This window comes from Centroberyx gerrardi, chromosome 2 (genome assembly GCF_048128805.1).
Source record: "Centroberyx gerrardi isolate f3 chromosome 2, fCenGer3.hap1.cur.20231027, whole genome shotgun sequence".
NCBI lineage: Eukaryota > Metazoa > Chordata > Actinopteri > Beryciformes > Berycidae > Centroberyx > Centroberyx gerrardi.
The window spans coordinates 31,841,573-31,866,877 of record NC_135998.1 but is presented as its reverse complement, the minus strand read 5'-3'; the positions used below and the strand labels follow the sequence as shown (position 1 = coordinate 31,866,877).

General features: G+C 40.1%; 1 protein-coding gene across 2 annotated transcripts; it reads right to left on the bottom strand.

Annotated features, from left to right (window-relative positions):
- Nucleotides 1-8,130: 8,130 nt before the first annotated feature.
- Nucleotides 8,131-23,029, bottom strand: prrc1 (proline-rich coiled-coil 1). Of its 2 annotated transcripts, none has more exons than XM_078287993.1 (9): nt 23,001-23,029; nt 20,950-21,062; nt 18,624-19,016; nt 17,857-18,002; nt 16,126-16,228; nt 12,888-13,051; nt 11,243-11,346; nt 10,121-10,223; nt 8,131-9,358 (listed from the first exon to the last, which is right to left on the bottom strand). In XM_078287993.1, the coding sequence occupies exons 2-9, from the start codon at nt 21,044-21,046 to the stop codon at nt 9,149-9,151; spliced, it is 1,320 nt and encodes a 439-aa protein (XP_078144119.1). In that variant the 5' UTR covers nt 21,047-21,062; nt 23,001-23,029; the 3' UTR covers nt 8,131-9,148. The 2 variants fall into 2 exon arrangements, with proteins under 2 accessions (XP_078144119.1, XP_071762581.1); XM_071906480.2 differs by having other exon boundaries at nt 20,950-21,068; nt 23,001-23,027.
- Nucleotides 23,030-25,305: the final 2,276 nt, after the last annotated feature.

Genomic DNA, 25,305 nt, shown 5'->3' with positions numbered 1-25,305 from the left:
AGCGTTGGTGGAGGCATGCGCTCTACTGAGTACCATCTAGTTATGTCAAAGTTAACATAGGAAGTGAAAATGGTGACACACATTGACTTCCCACAACTGGAATCTGTTAGAATCAAGCTGCAAGAGATCAAATTTAAGAAGCGACCAGTCGGTCAGTCAAAGCATGTTGAAGCGCTCTCAGGAGGCTTGTCTTGTCATACCTTGTTCTTAGCGCTCGAGTGGGTCTGACTCCTTGGACAAAGATAGACAGAAACTAGAGGACCATGGAGCTCTCTTGGTATGAAAGGATTTCAGGCTGCTACATGAATCATTTATGTGAGAAGAAATCCTTCCTGTCCTTTAATTGAAAGCTCAACAAATGAGAATTTCATTCAGTCACTCCAGAGCGTGTAGAACGGCAAGAGGTTTGATGTGCAGCAGATGGTCGCATGAAGGAATCTCTCTTTAGCTGTCATTTATTAGACCTGAGTTGCTTGTCTTTGTTGTGTTTTGCCTGAAGAACTACTTCCAGTTTCTGACCTTAGTGAGAAATACCTCCATCTATCTTCTGTCCATCTTTAAAAGGTCTGTCTAGGTGGATTTAGAGGAAACTTTCCCTCATACGTCTCTCTGTGCAGTTCATTTTTGAACATTCAATGCCTTTCACATTCTCTGCATACAGTAGCCATCACTTCCACTATCATTCAGCAACAGAAGATGAAAGCATCGTCAAAGTCCACATCCCTATCCGCTGTCCACGGAGGCTTTGGAATATACTCAGTCTATTACATATTAAATATGAGAAATTAATTATTAAACTTGATCCATGACATCCTTGCGCAGCACTGCAAGACACCAGATGCTGAATTAATAGGGCAATGTCCTGGGAAAATTACCCAGCACTTCCCAGTCATTGATATGCATAACGTGTGCCATTCAGATCTCATTTCAGGGCCATGGGGTGTCAGTGTACCACTCTTTGCACGCTCGATCAATACTGTTGAGCAACACTTTGTCTATCTATCTATCTATCTATCTATCTATCTATCTATCTATCTATCTAGGTCTTTGCGAAACAGATTCTCATGATTCAGTGTATTAACTACTTTTGCTTTGTGCTTTGTTTTTCTATAGCCTGTTATTCATGCTTTCAGCTTCAAATATCAATTGAAGAACCTGAGAGCCTCAACTGGCCATCGAGAGAATAACGAATGTGGTAAAGCCAATTATGCAAATGCATTGTCAAAAATGTAAATGAACGATAGTTACGCATTGTAACTCTAGTTTTATTTCACACAGGCGGAACCCTCTAACGGGGCTCTATTGACCAGTTGAGTGGTAGAGCTACAATACGTAACTGGTAACACTTTACAATAAGGGTACATTAATTAAGGGTTAGTTAATGCTTAATAAGCATTAACTAACCCTTAATTAACAGTTAACTAATGTGTCTAGCAATCATTTACTAATGGTGTTCATGTTAACTAAGGTATTAATTTATACATTATTTAATAGTTTAAAAAGATGCTATTAACATTAGTTAATACATTAATAAGCATTAACTAACAGCTAATTAATACAATAATTAGTAAGTAACTGTTAACAAATGTCTCTTGTTAACATTTATTAAGGGTTTACATGTTAATTAAGGTATGAATATTAGTAAATGGTTGATAAAGATGTTAATTAACATGTATGTCATGAAGTTCACAGCTAAGCCATTTTTGGTTTTTATAAATGTTTATTTAAGGGTAATGATTGTCCACTTGCTTGTCCATCCTCCAACTTATGACTTATTTTTGGTAAAGGTTGAGATCAGTGGACACACTCCATGGTCTTCATGAAGAGGTTTGCTTGTTCCTTTATCTTCATGTAGACGTTCCTTAACTTACAGCCTAAACTATAAATTATTGTGCATGTTATATAAGCATTACTTAACCATAATTGGCCATTTATTAATGCTCTTTGTGACTCTTATTGTAAAGTTGAAACATGTATCCCTTAAGTAACACTTCATAAATGCATCAGAGTGCTGAATAAGCATTACTTAACCATAATTAACCATTTATTAATGCTCTTTGTAACTAACTAAACAAACAGAAAACATAACATCAATAGAAAAAAATCTTAACTGAACAGATGTATACACACACACACACACACACACACACACTCACACACTCATTCACACTTTAAGCTTCAAAGCATTGTTCAACTTCTGATGGATGACTGGCTTCACATTGACCGCTGCCAGGCCGGGAAATTCTGTCACCGTTTCTGTAAAGAGCAAAAGGTATTCCATGAGTAATTTGATTTTGCACAATGATGTAAAAAGATTATATCCATGGTTGAAAACCACAATACAGTATATCCCTCAGTAATGTAGCTGTACAGCAATCCAGCCATGGTTCAGAACTGGAATACACTACATAGTAACACAATAAATCAGGGTATACCATGGACCCTAGTACAGGAAATCATCCACATTACCAATCTATAAACTGTAGCACAACGATTTAGGGTTATCTAAAAGCAGATAAATTATTCTTTTTATAATTTGATATTAATGATGTGCCTCCTCTTCTGTATTTCTAAAGTAATGACTAATATAGTCTATAGTCTATAGTATATACCAGCTAAGCTAGCCGCTAAGTGAGAATTAGCTTAAGAATCAGCTAACGTTAGCCACCTCACAAACGCTGGCAACAACTAACGTCACTAAAGTGTCACTGGTTACCAGTCTCACATTGACAGATTTTGCTCCAAGACTGATAGGATCATTGTAGCCTATTACTGCTTTAATTATTATAATTTGATGGAAGATTTCCATCATACTAACAGCTGCATACATAAAATATACAGAAAAAGGCTTTAGTGTCCTGCCTGGATTTGGGGTTTGGTTGGTCTGGCTGCTCTCTACTATCTCTCTGACCCTGACTTCCTCAATCTCCTGCTATGATAATGGTAGAATGGCCTTACCTTTAAAAAATTGACTGATTTCATATTTTGCTAGCATTTCCCCATTTGAAGGTGGTCGTACCTGGCTATCACTAATATCTTCTGCCACTTTTCTGCTAATATTTCTTATACAATGGCCTGGATTAATACATTGATTCTGATTGGCTGGAGGGGTGTTGATTAATTTCGCATCACCACATGGCTCTGACACAGTAGTCCTTATCACTGCGATAAATTAATGTTGAGACTTTCTTTTGAATGATATTACTGTGTACAAGGGTACTAGTTAGGAGATGACCACAGCTCTTATATGATGTCACCAACAACTTTCTAAGTCATCAGAGAGAGAGAGAGAGAGAGAGAGAGAGAGAGAGAGAGAGAGAGAGAGAGAGAGAAAGAGAGAGTATGGCCTTGCAAGGGATGCACAAAAGATCAAACACCTTCAGACTGCAGGGGAAATGAGAGTCAACATTACTGTAAGATCAATTTCCTTTGTTCCTCTACAATGCAGTCTGACACACATGGATATTCGCATACACAAAAGCATAAAGTTGTGTTTTTAGCTCATAATTATGATAACTAGAATATGATTAGGAGTAATAAAGTCCTGAATAAAATGTCTCTGCAGCACAGGAACCAAATGAAAAAACACACTAAGTAATGTTCCCAATATAGTTATATCAGTTCAACTTCATAAGTATTTTTCTCTTCCCAAAGACAGTGAAGATAATGCTTCAAATGCCCACAGGAAATTGTACTACTAACAATTTCAAAAGAATGCAGACAGCACACATTTAAACAAACTATAAGGTAGACTCAAGGAATGAAGGTGAAGAGGAGCCCATTTTTGTAACGTTGTACAGAGATCGTTATGTTATAAAGAGAGTAAGGAAATATGAAATTAACAAGCCTTAATAGAGAATTTACTGGATCAATAAGCTTTGATCTGTATAATTCAGGGTGTGAACCTTTGGTAAAATAATGGCTAGATAGTAAATAAATGAGTGCAATCACAAGTTTTCAGGAAAGTTGTGTTTTTTCCAATTATCAGCATGTTTTCTGTACAAGATGCTGCAGGATTTTCATTTTTCTTTATTTTGATTTATGTGCGCTAACAGCAAATGAAACAATATGAAATAAAAATAAAAGTAAAGACATTCTAATTTTAAAAAGTAACCAATTACAAGCATTTAAGAATGAATGTGCTAAGTTACTAGTTAACACCAAAAAAGTAATCTGAGTACTTGCGCCTTACCCCCAACATTGGTGATCACAATAAGTTTCTAAGGCCATCATATGTGAAATTGAGTTGTATTGCTCTTGTGGATGTATATAGTGTCAATAATGGGACTGTGGATGTACAACTTCTAATAGTCATACTAATTCTACTACTACTACTACTGTGGTCTGCTGTCATGAGTCTTGCTGCTGTTGTTCACCACCTCCTCCCCAGCTCCTCCTGCTTAGATCTGCTTTTATGTTCTACATGGAGGGTTTGTACTCTAATGCATGTGCAGCAGCGAGCCATGAAAGCAGATCTATTCCGCCAAAACTAAACTTATTGCTATGCCATAATCATTTATAAACTTACTAATATCAATATGTGAGTCATCCTGACTGAACTACTGTTTCTACTACTACTACTACTGCTGCTGCTGCTGCTGCTATTAGTACTGTTCCTACTATAGTGCTACTACTACTACAACTGCTACTACAACTGCTACTACTAGTACTAGTACTACTTTTCCTACTACTACCGTACTACTATTTCTACTACTACTGCTACTACCACTGTTTGGCTTCAAACCATTCATACTTAATATAGTCTATTTATCATGGGCCATCCATGAAGTTTTAGAAACATGCTACTCTATTCTCCAAACACATCAGCACATGTCACTGAATTGAACAGAAGACCCTTTAAAATTCAATTGATATTTATAAATTCTCTCATAGCCTTGACGGCATTTTCAGCATATTCATTGAGAATGCCTTGATTAGGGAAGTGAGGATGGGGACTGCCTGTGTTCATCAGCCTGCTGTCTGTATATTAGCATGGTCATGCTTCTGACATAGAGAAAGGAGCTAAGTCTTCTATCTCCCTCCTGAATACCACTCAATTATTTGTCACCATTGTTTACATCTATCCTAAATCTGATGCCAAAACTACTGCCAACACCATCTAGTTCCTGTACTTCAAGACTCCAATCGAAAAGATAGTAGTACATCCTAATCTGAACAAGCCATGGGTGTAAGTGTCATGAAGATGTTACGGTGTAAAAAGGCTTTTTCAGGAGGGTGATGTGTTTACTACGAAGGACAATAGAAAGGAGAAAAATGAAAAAGGCCAAGCAGAAATTGAAAGAGAAGATAGAGACTGAGCTGAGCTGGAGAGGGATGACAGCTATGACAACAAACAGCAGGGTGATCAGGTAAGGTTTTAACGCAGAGACACGACTGGCCTATGAAATAGACATGAGTTATTTAAGCAGACAAAAAGCCCAGGTACAGAGAATGTCTTTGGGAAGGCACTGAAACCTCAACTCAGTTGCATTTTTCATTTCATCTTGATGAAAACACTTCAGCTGCAGAGTGCCTCGCCTCTGAAAACATGCAACAATTGATTCTGTTGCAAAATGACATGGCACTGATTTCCAAGGTGATGAAAGCATTTGGGAAATTCTAAAAAGACATATTTTGAACCATAGTATTTAGTATATAAGGTTACATCAGTCAACAGTATGCAACACTATATCAACTGACACATTCTTGATGTTTGTTGTTTGGAATATGGCAAATAAAATGACACAATTTATGTTTCCTTTGCAGCCTTGTCTGCAAACCAAATGTCCTTCATGTAACAATACACATTTGAATTGAATCCAATTGATTTTCATATTAAGACTTCATTTGGATAGTGATGAATAGCATCACAAGTGCTCTAATGGCTATTATCTGAATCCAACATCCCCACCCCTAATCAATAGGCAATTCATTTTGTTATCCGGCAGGTCTGCTGTGATTAAAAGTGGCACAAAGAAGATACAAACAAACACTACAACACTGTTACTGTAACCTCCACTGTGCCTGTCCGGTGAAGGAGGAGGCCATTTGCAGCCTAGCGCTAAATCAGAGGGAGCAGCCTCGACCTCTGGGCTTGGCTTTCACAAAGCAATTACCCTTTTGACTTCATCTGCCACTTCACCCTCAGCCTCCCCTCTGCGCTCATCTCAACTCAACAGTTTTGTCTGAAACAAAGCTTGAAAAAGTTTGCAACTTTTATGAAGACCATCACAAAACAAGCTTGTATGGATTATTTGGAAGTTCCCAGCCCGTACTCACCTGGGACTATCCCACTATTATGTTTGTATGATAAGTTATATCTGTACTATACCTACGCATGGCCAGCTGCATAACTGCAATTACTGTGCTAAGACAACTTAGGTTAAAGTTAGGGTTAGGTTTATTCAACTAAAACAATTTGGTTAAGTTTTGGGTAAAGTTCTGGTCATGGTTAAATAAGAAAAACTTGCCCTCCACAGCCTTATGCTTGGTTTTCTGGTGCATGCTTCAGTATGGGATTGCAGACCTTCTGCCATTTCTGACCAGATATTCTTGGTCACATTTTTTGCTAGAAGACCGGTCACAGAGATGCTGGTACAGACGGCCTCATTCAGATAACCATTCTTCTTCTTGGATGAGTTGTAGTGCCAGGAGGGACATTTTCACATTATTTCACCGTGAACAATGAATTTGATGTGAGATCAGGCTGATTTGAACTGTCAGAGATAACTATATTGTTGTTATGTTGGCTTGTTAGCTTGTGTTTGTAGCATGCTAGCTGACATATTGTTTGCAGTTAGCATGGTTGCTCTATTGTTTGTTACTGTATATTTATTCTTGATAGGTTGGCTTGCTGATACAATTCAGTCTCTGAACCGCTGTTTGGGGTTCTGGGACACAGAAATATTGAGCCTTCTGGAGTTGTCGTGGGCCTAATTCAACAAAACATCTGTGATTAGTACCATTTACAGGTTTTAACATAATTTGGAATTTAGGCATTTAGCAGACGCTCTTATCCAGAGCGACTTGAATTAGTGAATTAGTGCAGTAAAATAAGTGAACATTCTTCAAGCATCAGCCAGATGATTCATAGTGCTATGAAAACCAAAAGAGCCACAACATTAATCATGAAAAGTCATTGCTCCATTTGCCCTCACATCAATATAAGCAGGTTTGGAAGTTTTCATAAGTTATATTAGAAGTGATATTAGATGCAGGGACATCCTCGCTTATGGTTTAGTGAATTGATGCCCCCAGTTAAGGACTTTCACTTATATTCTCATTCACTGTGGCTGAAACTAGGTCAGAATGAATTCGCCACCCAGAGTCATTTTGTAATTTGTGCATTCATCGTGACACGGTTATGGAGTCATGTCAGTTATGGTCATAAATCTTACTTTCCTGTCCAAGCCCCTTGAAAAGAGATGTGAGGGAAGAGCCAGCGGGAGCTACGGCTACATCACAGGAGGCTAATGTTGAGTCTAGGGATGCAGCCATATGGTTTTTTGAAGCCGAAACCAAAATCTGATACGCATTTTTGTATCCATCTTAGTACAAATGCAGGTGCAAAACAGGTTAAGCTTTTTTTAAACATAAGATCACGTTAGTTTTATTCTGTTGCTAATTTGTATTAAGTGACACAAAAATGCCAGAAATATCAGATCGATACCGATATATTGACACTAGGCCTGTGCCAATATGAAAATCTCATAGTACGATTATCTTGGTCAAAATTATCTCGATACACGATATTATCCCGGTAATAATTTATAAGATGAAAGCCTTAAAACCAGTACTGTAATATGCTTCAATTACTTAAAAACGTAATTTATTACATCAATCACAAGACATCTCTCTTGTCTAATGTAAGACTGTAGAATTTACGTAAAATATTTATGTAAAATATAAACTTTTTGTTTGTTAATAAACGGTAATAAACATGAGTGGCGGTGTCATAATCGCTATTGTGGTTTATGTGCATGTTAAATATGGATCAATACTGTCAATACCTCTGTTACATGTGAGAATAGAGATTAAACTATCTGTGTGTAGCGATGCATTCTCATTAATAGATAAGAGCCACATAGGGAAATATAAAAAACAAGAAACCTTTTCGGCACCGATACAAACCAGCATGAAAAAAAGTTCTTTATTTTACTGGTGTAAAAAGGCACATTTAGGAGACACAAAGGTACACAGAGGAATCGCTATTTTCTCTCCACCAAAGATGACTGAGTTAAGAACAGTTGAAGTGAGTATTCCTAGTTTTTCTCTGAAACTATGTAAGCATCTATCCTTGAAGAGCCGTGTTTACTCTACAATCTATGGGGGGGGGGGGGGGGGGGGGGGTTTTGGCAGAGTGTCCGACTGCCTGTAGCAGCATCCAATAAAACTGATTGCCTTCCAAACAAAATCCCACATCACAGAGCTGTGTGTTGTCTTTTTCTGCATCCCCCCCCCCCCTGCTATTGCTCATGGGTAGAAGCTTTTTCTTTGCGAGGAGTGCGTACATAAAGCACAATGGTTATAGTGGGCAAATATTAGACAAGTTGGAATGAATACAAAAGCGATACTTTTGATTTTTTTTTTTTCTTAAAACAATACGTTACACCTAAAACACGACAATTACCTGATCAAAAAGTAAGTCACGCTTTCTGTTTCAAAATGTTCGTCCGTATAATAGTTTCTCGTCAATAACCATTAGCATTTAACAAACTAGTAATGTTACCTATATGAACATTTCTGACACACATTGAAACAATATGCTTTCAAGGTCCGGATATTAACATACACAGTGTCTAATAATCTTTTCGAAGAGGATAAAGAAATGGTTAACGGTTTAGTCTTCATTTAAGCCTTAGCCGGCGAGAGAAAATGTTCTGAAATCAATTTTGGTTTCTGATGCCATTTCAGTAATCCCCTATTGACATGTTGGAACGTCAACCGACATCTCTCTGTACACAAACATTAATACATTACAAGAAATGTGCATTTGGCTTTGTCCTCGAGAGGACAGATGGAGGACGGCTGGGGGAGCGAGGAAGAACCTCGCCGGGCAAAACGGCTGCCGGTCCCGTCCCGTCCCCTCCCGACTCGTGTTCACCTCCTCCCAGTGTGTGTGGTCAGAAGCCGGCGTGCCGGCGAGGCTTCACACAGTCCTGGGTGGCAGCTGCTGTTTATAGAGGCCGGCGAGAGCCTTGGCGGCGCTCTGGATCATCTGGCGCTGCGTCATGCCGGTGACGGCCTGGTGCCAGTCTGTCGGGTTGATGTTGGGCAGGTTGCGTTCCAGGACCTCGCCGACGGTAACCAGTAGGCCCGACCAGCGCAGGCTGTAGTCAGGGGGGGTCAGGGACTGAGCCTGAAAAGAAAATAAATAAATAAATAAATAAAAGTTTTAGGACCACTATCGTGACATGAGCGCCTCCTCACAGCAGAACCTCTCAGGTACTAAGTGAACATCTGACAAATAAGCTTGGGCCGATATTCGCTATTATTAATAATCGCAATATTTTGTGAATATTGCGATATTTCCTGTGATATCGAATATATAGCCTGGAAATTTCATGTAATTTGGAAGAAATAAAATACCCCCCAAAAAAAACTGTGAAAAAAAAAGGAAAAAAAATATATACACTACCAGTGAAAAGTTTCGACACACCTCACTGAATGTTCTATGTTTCTCATTCTCTTAAAGCCATTTTGATCTAAAGGCTTCTGCTTAAATGCTTGAAATGTGTTTCTTAGACAAATATAAATAGTGAAGTTGATCCTATGTATGAATTTCTTTCCAAAGCCTTTGTCTTTCCATCAAGGCAAAGGGCGGCTACTTTAAAGAATCTAAAGTATAAGATAGGTTTGATTTAACACTTTTATTCATCACTGCATAATTCCATTTGTGTTATTTCATAGTTTGTAAGTCTTTACTATTATTTTTAAATGTGGGGAATAGTAAAAATAAAGAAAAATGTGGTGTGTCAAAACTTTTGACTGGTAGTGTATATAACGCGATAATATCGTATATGGCAATATTTTGGCGGGACAGTATCGCAATATTACATTTTGGATATCGCCCAAGCCTACTTCCAAATGTGTTATTTTAGGATGTACTGCTGATTTTTACCTGTTGAACATGCTCCAGGGCCAGCGGAGTCGTCTGGGTGAACATCTCGAGGTGGACGCCCAGACCGGGGTCCTCCAGGATCAAACAGCCGATGTCAAACCACCTGGTCAGAGGAGACAAAGGTGCATTTTTAACTCATATTCAAGACTTCTATACTTCTGCATTTGGTTACGCAGGATGAATGTATGACTGTACTGTACATCCACAACTACCAGTATGCAGCCCTTTGAAGGCCGATTAAGACAAAGAATTAATTGCTTATGTTCCTCGACTTTATAACCTGATCGGCTGATATTTGCCTTTAAATAAAAATCGGATATCAGCCAGTTAGTGTGGTCCGCCTCCGATACGACGGAGGTAAGGATATGATTTTACTCAACAGCTTCAGGTCTGTCAGTCTGGAAAAACCTGCAATGAAACCTGCCTCACTCCGCCTTAAGGAGCTGCTAACCCACGTAAAAATTCCATTAGTCTGCGTTTCAGTGGAGAGTTTTAGTGTCCCATGATGGTCTAAATGCTGTTTCAGAGGCTTTTCCACCCTGACAAGAACACAATCCTGAGAGAAACACTGAATACTTGGGAATTTTTTGGCATGAAAACGGTCCAATTTAAATACTGAATATCAACACTATACATCAGCTACAAAGATGTCGCTATTGGCCTTCGAAAAGTCATATCAGTCGAACCCTAGCTCCTATTCAGAGTGACTTACAGTTAGCGAACGGGTAGTGTTTCGGTGTTTTGCCCTAGGAAAAGAAGACTGCCTTAACATAATATAAGACGGATATAATACTGATATAAACAACAGTTCTCTTTGTCCATGAAGACACTTTGCACAGCCATCACTCCAGGGAAGAATCCACACTGTCACACCAGATGTACAAGGAGTAAGGGGATGGACGGCTGCGTTAAAAAACGACCTCTCTATATGTGCAATTATCTGACAAAAACCTTAAAGTTGTGCGTTGACATTGGTTTGGAAAAATAAGGCCAGGGAGAAGAGGTTCTAAGCATCCCATGAAGGAAGTAGTAGACTGATGCTGAAAGATCTATTAAAGGGCGAATTTGGTTCCCAGGGTTTTATCTCGGCATGTCGATGCGAGTCGGTGCTTTTCTGCTTACTTGTCAGGAAAAAGCTCTGCGATGAAGTTTTCCACAGAGACCACCGGCTGCTTCTCGTGGATCAAGCCGGCCCGTCGCAGGCTGTCGATGCGTTCCTGAGCTCCCTGTAGACACACACACACACACACACACACACACACAATGGTTTGTGCACTATTGTTCACTATTCTAATAACGTGGCAGATCACAGGTCCTTTTTTCCTCAAGCATAATCTGGCAGTTTTAGTATTCCTCCATAACTTGGTGTCTGGCAGATGTATGGGACTATACTGAGACTATGTATGTATATGTTTATTTTTGATGTACAATATCTACTCTTGATAGACGGTGGAATCACAGAAAAACACACTCAATACTGTTTTTCCATGGATATGAATATGAATGGATATCCTGATTTGGTTGATTCCTGATAATTACAGTCTCCGCAATTTTTTTTTGTATAATTGATTTCCACTTCCACTCTTTCCAGCACTCACCGCAGTCGACTAATTATCTGTCAAACACCATAAATTATACCTCAACAAAAGACATTTCATTTTACTCAGGTATGGATAATTATATAAAATAATTATCAAATTTATAGATCTCTGCTTGCTTAAGGCCAAAAAATGTATTGCACTGTTATGGAAAACGGTTCACAGACCAAGCACTAATCAATGGATAAGACAGATGTTATCAAGCCTTCCATTAGAAAGGATAACTTACATATTAAAGGCTAAACAGCGTATATTTGAGAATATATGGATGCCCTTCATTAATTATGTTAAGGACTTAGATTTAACAGATGATCAAGTGAATGACATAAGATAAAACAGGAGGAGCATTCTCGTTGTTTTTTTGTTTTGTTTTGTGTTAATGCAGCAATTTTATGTTGTATTCTATATTATATGAATGTAAAAGGCTGTATTTCATGGTGTTGAAAATTTAAATAAAAATATTGTGGAAAAGAAAAAATATAATAATTGTCATCCGAATACTGACAATATTCTAAGGCTATCCAAATAAGTGGAATAAGGAAGCAGATCACAGTCTACACAATGATGACTAATGATGTCAGCAATGTTTCTTTCTTGAAGCTTTCATTAGGCAACAGCATAATCCTCTAGTTAAATCCAACAGAAACGCATCACATTTTAGCCTACTATATTAAAATGAAACAAGCCAGCAGGCCAATACATAGATCTACTGTATATCATAATCAACTAGCCTGGCCCTATAGACTAAAATGTGATGTTGGATTAGAGGCGTTAAAAAAAAACCCAAAAAAACATCACTTGTTAGTTTAAGATGACTAGCCACAAATTACAATGAATAAACTTCTCACAGTATTCATACTCAAACAGTATGCCAACCTACTGCACTTGCGAATAAGCAAATATGTCCGAGTTGTTGACTTTTTAATAGAAGTAGTCAAAAAATAGGATCTGATAAATCTCGTGTATAAATCTTGTGTGCATTCGATATTGCGGGAAATACCGCGATATTCGATAATATAAAAATATCGGCCCAAGCCTAATTCCCGCCCTCTCTCAGTATGCATTTTTTATTGCATTCTGCCCAGTAAAACTAAAATACAATAAAATCTGTCTTTAATACAGAAAAAAAAAAAAAGAAAATAAAGTTTGAGAAATAGCGGCGAGCTGACCTTGACACCGGCTGCGTAGCCCACAGGTTGCGGGGCGATGTTGGACTGACCGGGCTCTCCGGTGACCATGGCCATGCCGAACACCTCCTGAAAGGCGTCTCTGACCGCTTCCACCTTCATCTCCTTGTCCGACGTCACTACGATATCGACGTCGCCGCCGGACTCTGGAGAACAAGAACGTACAAAGTGGATTAAGAAAGAGGTACAACAGGCATGCATGCAAAAATCCCTCTTAAGCCACGCTAATTCAGCCCAACGTCCGATACACTACTCTCAGACTGATAATGATCCACTGAGAGAGAGAGAGAGAGAGAGAGAGAGAGAGAGAGAGAGAGAGAGAGAGAGAGAGAGAGAGAGAGAGAGAGAGAGAGAGAGAGAGAGAGAGAGAGAGAGCGAGAGAGAGAGAGAGAGAGAGAGAGCGAGCGTTTCCTCTGCATCCATCCATGTCAGTGTAGAAGAGAGACAGTCTCTCCTATTTGGGGACATTTGGGCTTTGACGCCAAACAGTGGAGAATCAGCCAAATTCGCATGAAACGTTTGAGGTGAATGTGATAAGATAAGGAATGTCATAAGATGAATCACAAAAGAGATTGCATCGCTCAACTGTTTCTACTATTTGCTGGACTTGGACTATCTAGCATCAGCACTGCAGTTGGCTCCCAAGGTTAAACCACCAATCAATAATGCTCAGCCCTGGGGTGTTCCATCTATCTAACTGACTTCATGTTACATCTTCATAGTGTTTCAAAACAAAACTATTACATTCACCCTGAGACAGGAAGAAGACAATGCAGTGGCTTCACAGATGTAAGAAAGTTTGTTTCGTGGGTCTAATTTGTACAAGAACAATAATAATAATAAAATGGCAAATTTCAAAGGACTTTTCAAAAACCGGTGGGTATGTTTCCCAAATTCCAATCAAAGCATTATGTAATTATTTGACCGAAATAGACGAATTACAACAGAATGGTGGCCACAGTCGGACAATACAAAATGAAAAGAGGTCTACACAGGCTCTGCTGCTCTACAGTCAGCGCTGCACTCACACTTCTCCAAGTAATAGCCAGTGCAACTGATGTTACAATTTAATGTAGACTAATTAAAATAAAACAATGAAGAATAATGATGAAGTGACTTGAACATTAAAGAAAAAGCTAACAAGCAACTGCTTCACTTTGCAGACTAAGACAACATGTAGCGCTATAAATTCACCATAACTAAATCAGAATAATGTTCAAATATATTGTAAGGAGTAAATATACAACGGTTTATTAAAACAGAGAATATCAGACTCTATTGATTAGAAGACATTTCCAAATGAAATGAAGACAAATTTACACTTCTAGGAATTAGGCTTGGGCGATATAAAAAATGTTATATCGCGATACTGTCCCGCCAAAATATCACGATATACACAATATACAAACTTTGCATAACCCTGTATTTGAACGGTACAGTTATGATCCATCGCAAAGAAAGTTGGACTTCTTTAAATTTAAAGCATTAATTACAACTTCAGAGAAGACTGTCCTTTGCCAACATCACTGAAAATGAGAACATAACCCAGGAAACAATCTCATCCTCTATCAAGGTCAAGTTAAATCAGCAGGTCAGCAGTTAATCACAAGATACATGACAAGAAACAAAAATCCAGCCCCTCTCTCAAGCTAAAAGAGTACGGTATCAAGATCTGACAGCTGAGGCATTGCTCGGATTTGTCAGTAAGAATCCTACATCGCAAGAGTAGTAAACTAACCCAAGAACTGTCTGAAATCAAGGCCTTTTTCACAAAGAGGATGGAAGATCACAAGGAGGATACGATGTGAGAGCTTGCTGCTGTCGAGAGGCAGCTTAGGCAGAGAGATGAGAACACGAGGGTTGAAAAAAACATTTATTCAATCTTAGTACAACTCAAACCACTTCTTCTTAGCCTCTCCCTCTTTCCACATTTACTAAAGAGCCTCACTTCTCCAAACTTTGCCCTAGCATTGACAATGTCCATCACTGTTCCTCTTCCCACCTTTGAGAAGTCCAGGTTTTCTCAGTCCTATTTCAGGCACCAGCTCCAATTCTCAAGTTATCAGTGGGGCTGATTTTTAGAGACTGAAACTTTTTTTTTTTTTTTGCATGATTCCAATGTCCAATGTGTAAAGTCTTCAGGTGTTTAAGCTAGTGTGCAAATTCAGAAAATACAGTGCCTCACAAGCCTTGAAAAGTGTCTCATCAAGCACGTAACACATCATTATTCACACCCACACAAATGATTTACCGTATTTCCTCTATTATTGGCCCGGGCCTTTATTTACCTCAACTGCAGAGCGTACCAGGCCTTTATTGGAAGCAGGCTTATATTAGAGACAGGCCTTTATTTCTAATTCCCTCTGTTTGATAAGTATATTTGCTCATATTTTAGTACGAAGCCTCCTTGATTTCTGATCTGCTTCTGTTGGGGTTCGTTAGGTAGACGTTTTTTTGTTACTGCAATGCATTATGATAATTACGGTAATCGACGACGGCATGCTCCAGAGACTTCCGCCGGCCGAGCCGTCTTGTGGCACTTGTACGTTACTACAAACTACAGTTACAAACAGGCATCAGGAGTTTACCGGTATCCACCGTTGTTTGCATGTAAGCTGAAGCTAACTGAAGCTAACTGAACCTGGGCGCCGATGTGTTCCCGGTGATCCGGCCGAGATTTCGGCGGGGGTCCGGGGCTTGGATCGGGAGGATCAATGCGGGCCGTGGGCGCGGTGGAGAGGCAGCGGCGGAGAGAGGAGACGGACACGGTCCAGCCATATACTAGGTTTTGACCTAGTCTTGTTTCCTTTGTTTTTTCCCCCGGCCTGTATTTGAGGCCGGCCTTTATTTGTTCGTGTCGACCACGGCCCCGGCCATTATCGGAGACCCGGCTTTTAATTGACTACAGGCCACTATTAGAGGAAATACGGTAATACGTTTTAGGCTTGGGTCGATATTCGATAGGATCGAATACTGCGATATTTCGTGAATACCGCGATATTTCCCGCGATATCGAATAATTTTGGAATTTTGCAGTAGCTTATGATTTTCACTTTTACACTGCAGCTAGTAGCAGATTGCAGATAGTTGAAATTGCTATGAAATCTGCCCTTTTGTCACAGAGAAATGTCTGAAAATCAAGCACCATTAGTATGGCATCCCAGGCGCTGGTCCATGATTATAGAGCATATTTTTAATTTAAACCCAAATTTTGACTTACTGATGTACGGAGCCATGCCAGGATCCAGAGTGGTGATCATGGACTCAACAGAGTGCTTGGTTTTGTCCAGGACCGTCTTCACCATGGGGTTACCTGCTACACCCTGGAAACACACAGGCAACACACTTCAAACAAGCAAATAGTAAACATGTTGTCCCCCACCAGTGACGTAGTTCCACCCTTGGGTCAGTCAGTGATTGCTGAGTGTACTTGAAATATGAGTGAAATTGTATAAGCATTTTGGTATGGGACAATGAAAGGACAGATTGACCATATATTTCTGTTGCCTACTCTCCTCAGAATTAGGCTTACAAGTTATATCTTGAAATGTAGTAACTGTAATTGTCCTGTTTTTACTCAATACAGTACAAAATATAAGAACTACAATACGCAATAAATACAATCCGTACATTACACAATGTACACTACAATACAATTTATAATACAATATAACATACAACACCAGGAGCATGAGTGTTATGAATATATATATATATATATAAATGCTAAATGATAAGTGATATATGGTATTGCACAGTAGGTAAGTGGTAATATGATATAAGGAGCCAACAGTGACGGCACAGTGGTAGTGCAGTGATGAGTGCAACAACAGTATAACAGTCCAACAACTGTACTGTGGTTAGAGGTTAGCCCAAAAATTCTCCATTGACTCTCACTTCAACACATCAACCCAGTCTGATGTCTCCAAGTGTGTAGCGTATGTAGACTATTATGTTACCTATGATAACTTTAACTGTTTTGCTTTACCACTGAGTCCCCATTCATTGTCAATGCCGCCCCCTAGCGGCACAAAGTCAACGTTACAGTGTGACTAACTAACTAACTAACGGATGGAGACCGATCCATAGTCCCCCCTTTGGTGGGGGACAATTACAGGATGATCTTTTATGAGGAATTAAAGTAAAAAAAATCAAGATCCGTTTTCTCTCCAGTGTTACAATATTTATAAACATTACCAAAATAAATAAACCTTTCAGAGTCTCATAATATATGTAAGTTCACGTTTAACTTTAACTAACTTTGTCAACAAAGCGCTGTACAGAGCGACAGGACATAAATACAGACAGAATACACGTGTGTGTGTGTGTGTGTGAGCGAGCACTGAGGCACTAAAGCAGGGAGCCACTGACACCTGGATAATTTAATAATTCTAGCAAACGAGTTTTGAATAAGCTGGATATATGTGTGTGCAGAGGGGTGATGAAACCTCTCAAAATAGTACCTGTGATTAATGTCATTAATGTATTAAACCTGTCATTAATGTATTAAATTGTGGCGGCGCACCACAGTTTAATACATTAATGGGAAACCCTGCTGTAGCATTTTAATGTGTATGTTTGACAACATAGCATCAATTGAAATAGACTAAATGATCAGAAACTTAATACTCTTACAAGTGAACAAACCCACAAATAAATAATTTGCACACAAAATGAAAAGCCATATAATCAGAATAAGAATATTATTCTGATTACAAATTAAATTGCATCTTGGCACGGACGTGCTAAATGTGTTTGATAAGGAAAGTGAACACAAATACTACAGCAATGCTGAAATATGACCAGATATAGGTCCTCATTCAACACACAGTTCTTAAACAACTAACTAAAATGATCCCTCATGGCATGTGGAGCGGGTGTCAATCTTGCCAGTTTAATCAAAATTGCAACCGCAGCCAATCACACGAGTGTCAAGTGTAAGTTCTCTTACCTTGAAGAAGCCCCAAATGCCTCCGCCCGTGTTGTTATCTCCAGACACTCTGGGATCTTCTTGCTCCTCGGGGAAAGTAATTGGCGATCCGGCATCTAAGCCTCCTGACATCACTGGCTGTTGGACCATGGGATTGGAAACCACACCTGGAGGACAGAATAGAATAATCAATAAAAATAGCACTTAGAAACCCTTGTAACAAGGGGAAGTAGCTTCACAGGCTTCGCTTCATTAGTAGTATCAGCATTAGTAGCAGTGGTGGTGGTGGTGGTAACAACCCTAAACATTTCTGTTAGCAGAAAAACATGAAGTGAAAGAACATCAGACATACGCTTATAAAATACAAAACATTTAGTAAGCCTCCATTAGTGTGATAAAGCCTGAATTGTTAGAGCCAGATTAGTGAGAGAGAGAGTGGGAGAGAGGGAGGGAGAGAGGGGGGGAGGACAGCGTAGACAACAAGTTGCTTGAATTGGTGGGCTAAAATTTTCTCTTTTAACACAATTATAATAGCTTTTCTAATATAAAATTCCATGACATTTCTATGACTTTCCATAACTGAGTTGGAGCACTTTCATCTATAAATGTTCTTTCCTTCCTGGTTTTGTGTGAAACAAGTTGGAAAATACATTCTGCTCTCTTCCTGTAAAGTGACCCATCTGTAATGTAAAATTCCCTGATATTCCCTGACTTCCCCAGAGAATTGACCAAATTCCCTGACTTTCCCTGCCTGGAATACGCCTTTCAAAGACAAGGGAGGATCTTACCTGGCATGGGGTTCGGGCTGGAGAAACTGGGCATCAGCGGCGTCTGCGGCGTCCGCCCCGCGTGGCCCCGCGTGATGTCGTATCCCGCGCTCATGGAGAAGCTGGATTTGGGCGGGCCCGCCGGAGGGGCCGACATGACGGGGCCCGAGGGCGGGGGTCCGACGGGGGAGGCCATGAGAGGCATAGAGGGAGACGGGGCGGAGAAGGGAGCGCCGCTCGTGAAGGGGGCGGCGATCGCGGGGGGAGGGGCGAAGTGCGAGGAGCGGGAGGGCGCCGGGGCCAGGGGGCTGCTGAAGGCGGGCGAGGAGTGAACGGGGGGCAGGGTGGTGGAGACGGAGGGGGAACCGAAGGGGATGGACGTGGTGCTGGGCAGGGACAGCGGGCTGGACAGACCTGGAAGAAACAGAAGAGAATGGACTCATGTTGAATTCGTATTGCACGTCTTGGTACTGTTTTTGAAACCCGACTTGCACATTAATGTGCTTTTTGGTCAAAAATAAAAACAAACATAGGGATGATGCTCATTTCTTTCAAAATCATCTTTAGGGGCTGTTAGCAGTAGGCTTGGGATGATATTCGATATTATCGAATATCATATTTCGTGAATATTGCGATATTTCCCGCAATATCGAATAACCCCCTCCCCACCCATCCATCAATTTCTACAACTTATATCTGTTATAACATCAAAAACCAATTTGCAGATTTTACGCACTTATATTTATCTGTAAAGCCAAATGATCCAAGTAATGTGGTCACTCTCCATGACTGTTTGCTATTAAGGACTGGATGTCTCTTCATTTTCTCCAGCTAAACCCTGACGAAACTGAGGTTCTTATTACTGGTCCTGATCACATTGCTAGTAAGATTCAGTCCCATTTCCTCCAACTGAGACACATTAGAACAGTACTGTCAAAAATTAAAACACTTTTGTCAGCCAAGGATTTGGAGTGCATCATTCATGCTTTTATTTTTTCAAGACTAGGCTACTGTAATAGCCTGTTCACTTGTCTCTGCTACAACTAGTGCAGAATGCCTGTTTTTATGTTGTTGTTTTTTTATTAATCTATTGTATGCTTCTATGTATGTTCATATGCTTATTTTTATGTATTCTTATCGTTTCTTCTTTGTCTCTGTGAAGCACTGTGTAAGGGTGTGTTTAAAAAAGTGCTACATAAATAAAGTTTTACTTACTTACATTTCGAATGCGTTTGTTTTATGAGAGTCTAAATGATAAATCTCCATCAAAGTGAAGTGGTTAAACTTTACGTTATCTGCTTCCATACATCCAATAACAGTCAAGCAAACTATTTTAGTTCACATTTAGTTCACATCTGTTTTGGTCTAGTTGATAGTAAACCAAATTCATTCAGATTAGTCCTATTTTTTTATATATATTTTATTGAAACTGTTTATTTAGATAAAATCATCATAATCTTTTTCTTAATACCTAAGAGTGTCAAATCCTAAGCCTGTATCTTTCAAACATCAAGCATTCTCTTAGCGTTCTCTTCTAAAAGCTTGTCCAATTATAATAGCACCTCGATCTATTTGTGCCCCTCTAAGGGAAGCGGCAGCCATGTCTTGAAGTTGAAATGAGTTCATGGATGAGGCAAGATTAAAAAAGGCATGGTCACAATCCGGCTGACTCTTGACTAAACCTTCGTCTTTGCAGGTTTGAGCTTAAGGAGCTGTTGCTCTGGTAACAAGTTTGACTCAATTTTAAGCTTGCTTCAAGAAACAGAAAACAAACCTATCCAGCTACCTCCGTTATCCACGTAGGAGGAATGGGGCCCAGAAGCCTTCCAATATGGTTAATATTGTGCTTTTTGGTTTCAAGATCATTCATACAGAGACAAAGAAATGGAGTTATCCTAATCTCTGAAGGTAAGAGAGGATGATATCAATTTTGGGGGTGTAGGGGAAAAGTAGAATGAGTAGTGTGGGGAGTTACTGCGCCCAGGGAGCAATGAGTGAAGTGATAACATTTTGAAATGAATAATGCATTATGAATAATGTTTACTTTTTTGAGTGACTAGTCTAGCATAGTCTAGTCTTGTTTATTTATATAGCACTTTATCACAAGCATGTCTCAAAGGGCTTTACATAGCATCATATACATGTCATATACATACTACATCACATATACATACTACATATATATACACATCATATCCTATACTACGTCACCTACATACTTCATATACATCATTAACTACATCATACCATCCTATACAACACTTGTGCTTATGGGCAATTTAGGGTCTTCAATCAACAAGAAGAAGTCCAACCCTGCCGGAGTGTGATGCGACTCGTCATCTCTTACCTATAGTCAGTGGCGGGGCGCTGACTGTGGCAGCCACACTGGGAGGAGGTGTGGGGCTGGCAGGCGGTGTAGTCTCAATTCCACTCTCTTCCATCATCTTCTCAGCCTTTTACCTGCACCTGAGCAGAGAACGGACACTAATTTACCACTCTGCTATACTGGGCCTACAACCCAAAAGCACATTAGTTGAGTCTCTTGAAATTGGCATTTTCTAATTGACTGGAATTTGTTGTTATACTGCATCCCACAGGGAAAGACGGTAGATACAAGCTACCCACTTTTTTTAAAGATTATTTTGGGGGTATATTTGTGTTTTATTCAACAGTTCAAAGTAGAGAGAGACAGGAAAGATTGGGAGAAAGAGGGGGATGGCATGCGACAAAGGTCCTGGGCCGGATTTGGCGGTACGCGCCTTAGACCACTGAGTCACCAGGATGCCTCACAAGCTTCCCACCTGAAAATACCATTCACGTCAGCCTTCAGCTGGTAAATACTACTAGAAAACACCATATACCATTGTCAGTACCATTGACCTCATCTTTCAGATGATAAATACTATTTTAGAGCTTAGGATTTGAACCCTCATTTTCCCAACTTTCTGAATTCTGACGTCACCAACAAGGAAATACCAGTAAGTGGGAATGATATAGGCCTATTCACTTCAAATAAAACAAACACAATGAACTGCTGAAAATGATTTGCTGGATTGTTGGTTTGTGGTTGATATTGCAATGTTTGGTTTGCCGTGAACTCAAACATGAACTCAAATAGGCTATACCACTCACAAAGTGCATGTGTGTGTTAAATGTGAAACAGCTGATCAAGACCAACTAAAGTCTACAGAAAACTACAATCATGGCGTCGTGACAGCTTCAAACAAGTTTGAATACACAAACACTTCCTCTAAGTCTTTACTTTGAGTATCATGGCGTTGAGTGATGCAGCATCATGCCTCCTTTCCTTCTTCAGTACAACTCTTCAATAAGCAGTTGTGATGCATGAGTAGGCCTATGTATTCAGGTCGCTATTGTTTATCTCATAATTTCTCACTTCAATCTCTACAAACTGCCATAGCATGAAAGCATGCTGTTTCCACAAAACACATTTTATTCAAGGTTTGTAACTTACAGACATACACTAGCAATGCTTACCCTCCTTGGATGCTAGTGCAGTAACAAGCTTCAGGTAGCTTACATTTCACCAGCACTGCTCGGTTGCTGTAATATTTCACAGTGAAAATATGTTGCAACCCTTACTATCAAAGCTTAGTTTCTCAACCCATACCAGCTGTCTGCCACGTCGTCAGTTACAGTTTATCTAACTTTACCAATCTCCTAATGAGCCAGTTGCCCTGAAACGTGTCGTTCAGTCTTGTATTGAGACAACGCCACGCAACTCCATTCAAAACCGCGTCATTTTAATGCTCCCTTGCTTATCAACAAGGGTACAGACGTGGTAAAACATTTCTGAAGACCTCTGACAAACATCAGGATACACTCTTCAATTCGGCATTCTTCCAACGCAGCAAGTAGCACTTACTTCAATAAAATGTCAACTTTAACAACTGGCTCACCTGTTATTCCCATAATCTTCTCCCACCAAAATACACCGTGGTGGGCGATTAGCATGAATGAGTTCTAGAAATTGCGGTAATATTGAAATAAAGTGCTGCTTGGTGGATTATCCATATGCCGAACGTCCTACCAATTCAGAAAATATCTCCAGTCAATGTACTGTCTCCAGTAAAGGTATGTACCTTTGCGGGCAAGCAAGTCAACATTAAAATGTCATTTTTTTAATGGACTTCGACGTGACGGTCCGTCTGTACCAGCGGACGGCTCGACTCGGGGCTACTGTTGACGCTACAGTCTATATACACGTTAACAGCGGTCAGTGATATCTACTCAGTACAAAAAGTACTAGCAAAAGGATAACGGTTCATTTACAAAAGGCGACATGCACATTTCTACCCAATTCGCCAGTAAAAGAACATCTGTGGATAGTTTGTTTCGCTGTTTGGACATTAAAGGAGAAACAATAGCACCACTCACCTGCTAGCGCGGCTAGCTTAGTAAACGACAGACACACTTTGATGACGTTGTGTTTTTGCCACGTCTGCTCCGGTCTGCTCTGCTGTGACTTGTGCTGACTTCAAGTGCTGTCAGAAATATTGGCATCATGAGGCTGTGAACACATGATGTTTTTGAACGCGTCCCTGCCGTTTTTTCAATTATTTTCATTGGTTTGACTACGAAACCAAACCACTTAATTTTATCCCTGAAATGTCCTTAATTTCCCCGTAGGCCTATTTCACAATATCGCGACTAAATTTTATTTATTTTATTTTGCTTAACCTTTGGTAAGTCAATTGTGAACCAATTCTCATTTACAATGACGACCTGGCAAAGAGGCAATGACAGTATACAAGTCTATACAAATAGTAAAGACATAATTACAATAAACAAACAACATGAGTCAGTTTGAACCATCACAATATACATAATATATACAACAGCAGAAATCTATGTATAGTAGCAGGGCCAGAAGAAGCAAAATTCAAAAGCAGGTGCAGTAATCAGAAACTATGTCTTCTAATGAACTGTTAAAGGAAGGCAGTGGAGGGTGTGAAGTTTTAAGGACTTTTGCAACTCGTTCCAGTCACTAGAAGCAGCGTACTGGAATGAGTGGCGGCCAAACAAGGTGCGGACTTTAGGGATGGTCATAGTTCTGAGTTTGCCAGAGCGTAGATTATGGTTGCTGGCGGAGATGTTGAGTAATGAACAGAGGTATGTGGGATTTTTACCAATGATGGATTTATAAATGAACTGATACCAGCGGATTTGTCGGCGAGTGTGAAGTGATGACCAGTTGAGTAGAGAATACAGGTCGCAGTGATGAGTGTTGAGGGGAGGCACCGGTGACAAAGTGGATGGCAGCATGGTAAATGACGGGCAATCCTGTAGATTAGGTCAACATAATCCAGAATAGTTAAAATGGTAATTTTAACGAGTGTGTTTTGCAGAGTGGGTGAAAGATGTTTTATTGCGGTAGAGGAAACCAGTTCGTGTTCTGACTTGAACTATCAAGCCAGATACCTAAGTATTTATATGAGATGACAAATTCTAGCTCTGATCCATCCAGAGAGGTGATTTTTGGGGGGGGGCATCTTGAGGTAGGTTCCGGTTAAAGACCATGCATTTTGTTTCTGGTGTTTAGAAGAACGTGAAGGTTGAAAAAGGCATATTGGTTGCTGTTGAAGCTGTGCTGCAGGGCTGGACCAGGAATGGACCCCTGAGGAACACCCATGGACAGGGACAGTGGGTCAGACAGCAAACCCTCTACTCTCACAGACTGTACACGGCCAGAGAAATAGCTGCTGAACCATGCCAGGCATTCCTCTGTGAAGCCAAAATCTTTTGAGTCTGTCAAGCAGGATGCAGTGGTCCACAGTGTCAAAAGCCTTTGCCAAGTCAATGAATTCAGCCACACAGTAATATTTGTTGTCAGTGGCACATATGAATATCATTTAATACTTTAAGTGTTACAGAGGCACACCCATGGCCAGTTCTAAAGCCAGATTGCATTGTGGTGAGAATACTGTGGGACTCCAGGTGGTGGGTGAGCTGCTTGTTGACCAGTTTCTCAAAGACTTTAGAGAGGCAAGGCAGAACGGATATGGGCCTGTAACAGTTAGGGTCTAACTTATCGCCTCCCTTGAAGAGTGGGATAACAGCAGCAGATTTCCAGTCCCTGGGGAATTCAGCGGTCTGCAGAGAGAGGTTGAACAGACAGGGGATCGGGGCAGAGATAATGTGAGCCGCTATCTTCAAGAAGAAGGGGTCCAGATCATCCAGCCCGGCTGATTTATAAGGGTCCAATCTGAGCAGCTCCCCAAGCACCTTGTTCTCCTGTATTGGTTGGAAGGGGATGCTGTGGGAGGGACCAGTTCTAGAGACTGAGGCAGTAAGGCTGAGAGTGGAAGTGGGCATGGCAGCTGCAAAGGCATGACCCGCCCTGACAAACACCATTTTGTCTTTGTCCGAGGTGACAATGGCCTCAAATTTAATTGTGGTAGGTTCTTGAGAAGATATGTTTTTATTTTCCATGGTTTTAACAGTCTTCCAGAACCGTTTAGGGTCAGAACCGCACAAGAAATGTTTATAGTAATTTGTTTTTGCTTTCGTGACTGATTGAGTGCATTTGTTCCTTAATGCCCTGAAGGATTGCCAATCAGAGATATTCTTGGAGGCCTTTGCTTTATGCCAGTGCAGATGTTTTTGCCGGATCAGCTCAGACAGTTCAGTGCTAAACCAAGGGCTATAGCGATTTTTGGTTCTACGTTTTTTGGAAGGAGCA

Coding starts and splice junctions, on each gene's coding strand:
- prrc1 (XM_078287993.1), bottom strand. CDS start 21,046: ATGATGGAAGAGAGTGGAATTGAGACTACACCGCCTGCCAGCCCCACA. Junction 11,347..12,887: donor GCTACGCAGCCGGTGTCAAG/GTCAGCTCGCCG, acceptor GTGTGTCTACAG/GGAGCTCAGGAACGCATCGA. Junction 9,359..10,120: donor CCCTGGAGCATGTTCAACAG/GTAAAAATCAGC, acceptor TTTTCTTTTCAG/GCTCAGTCCCTGACCCCCCC.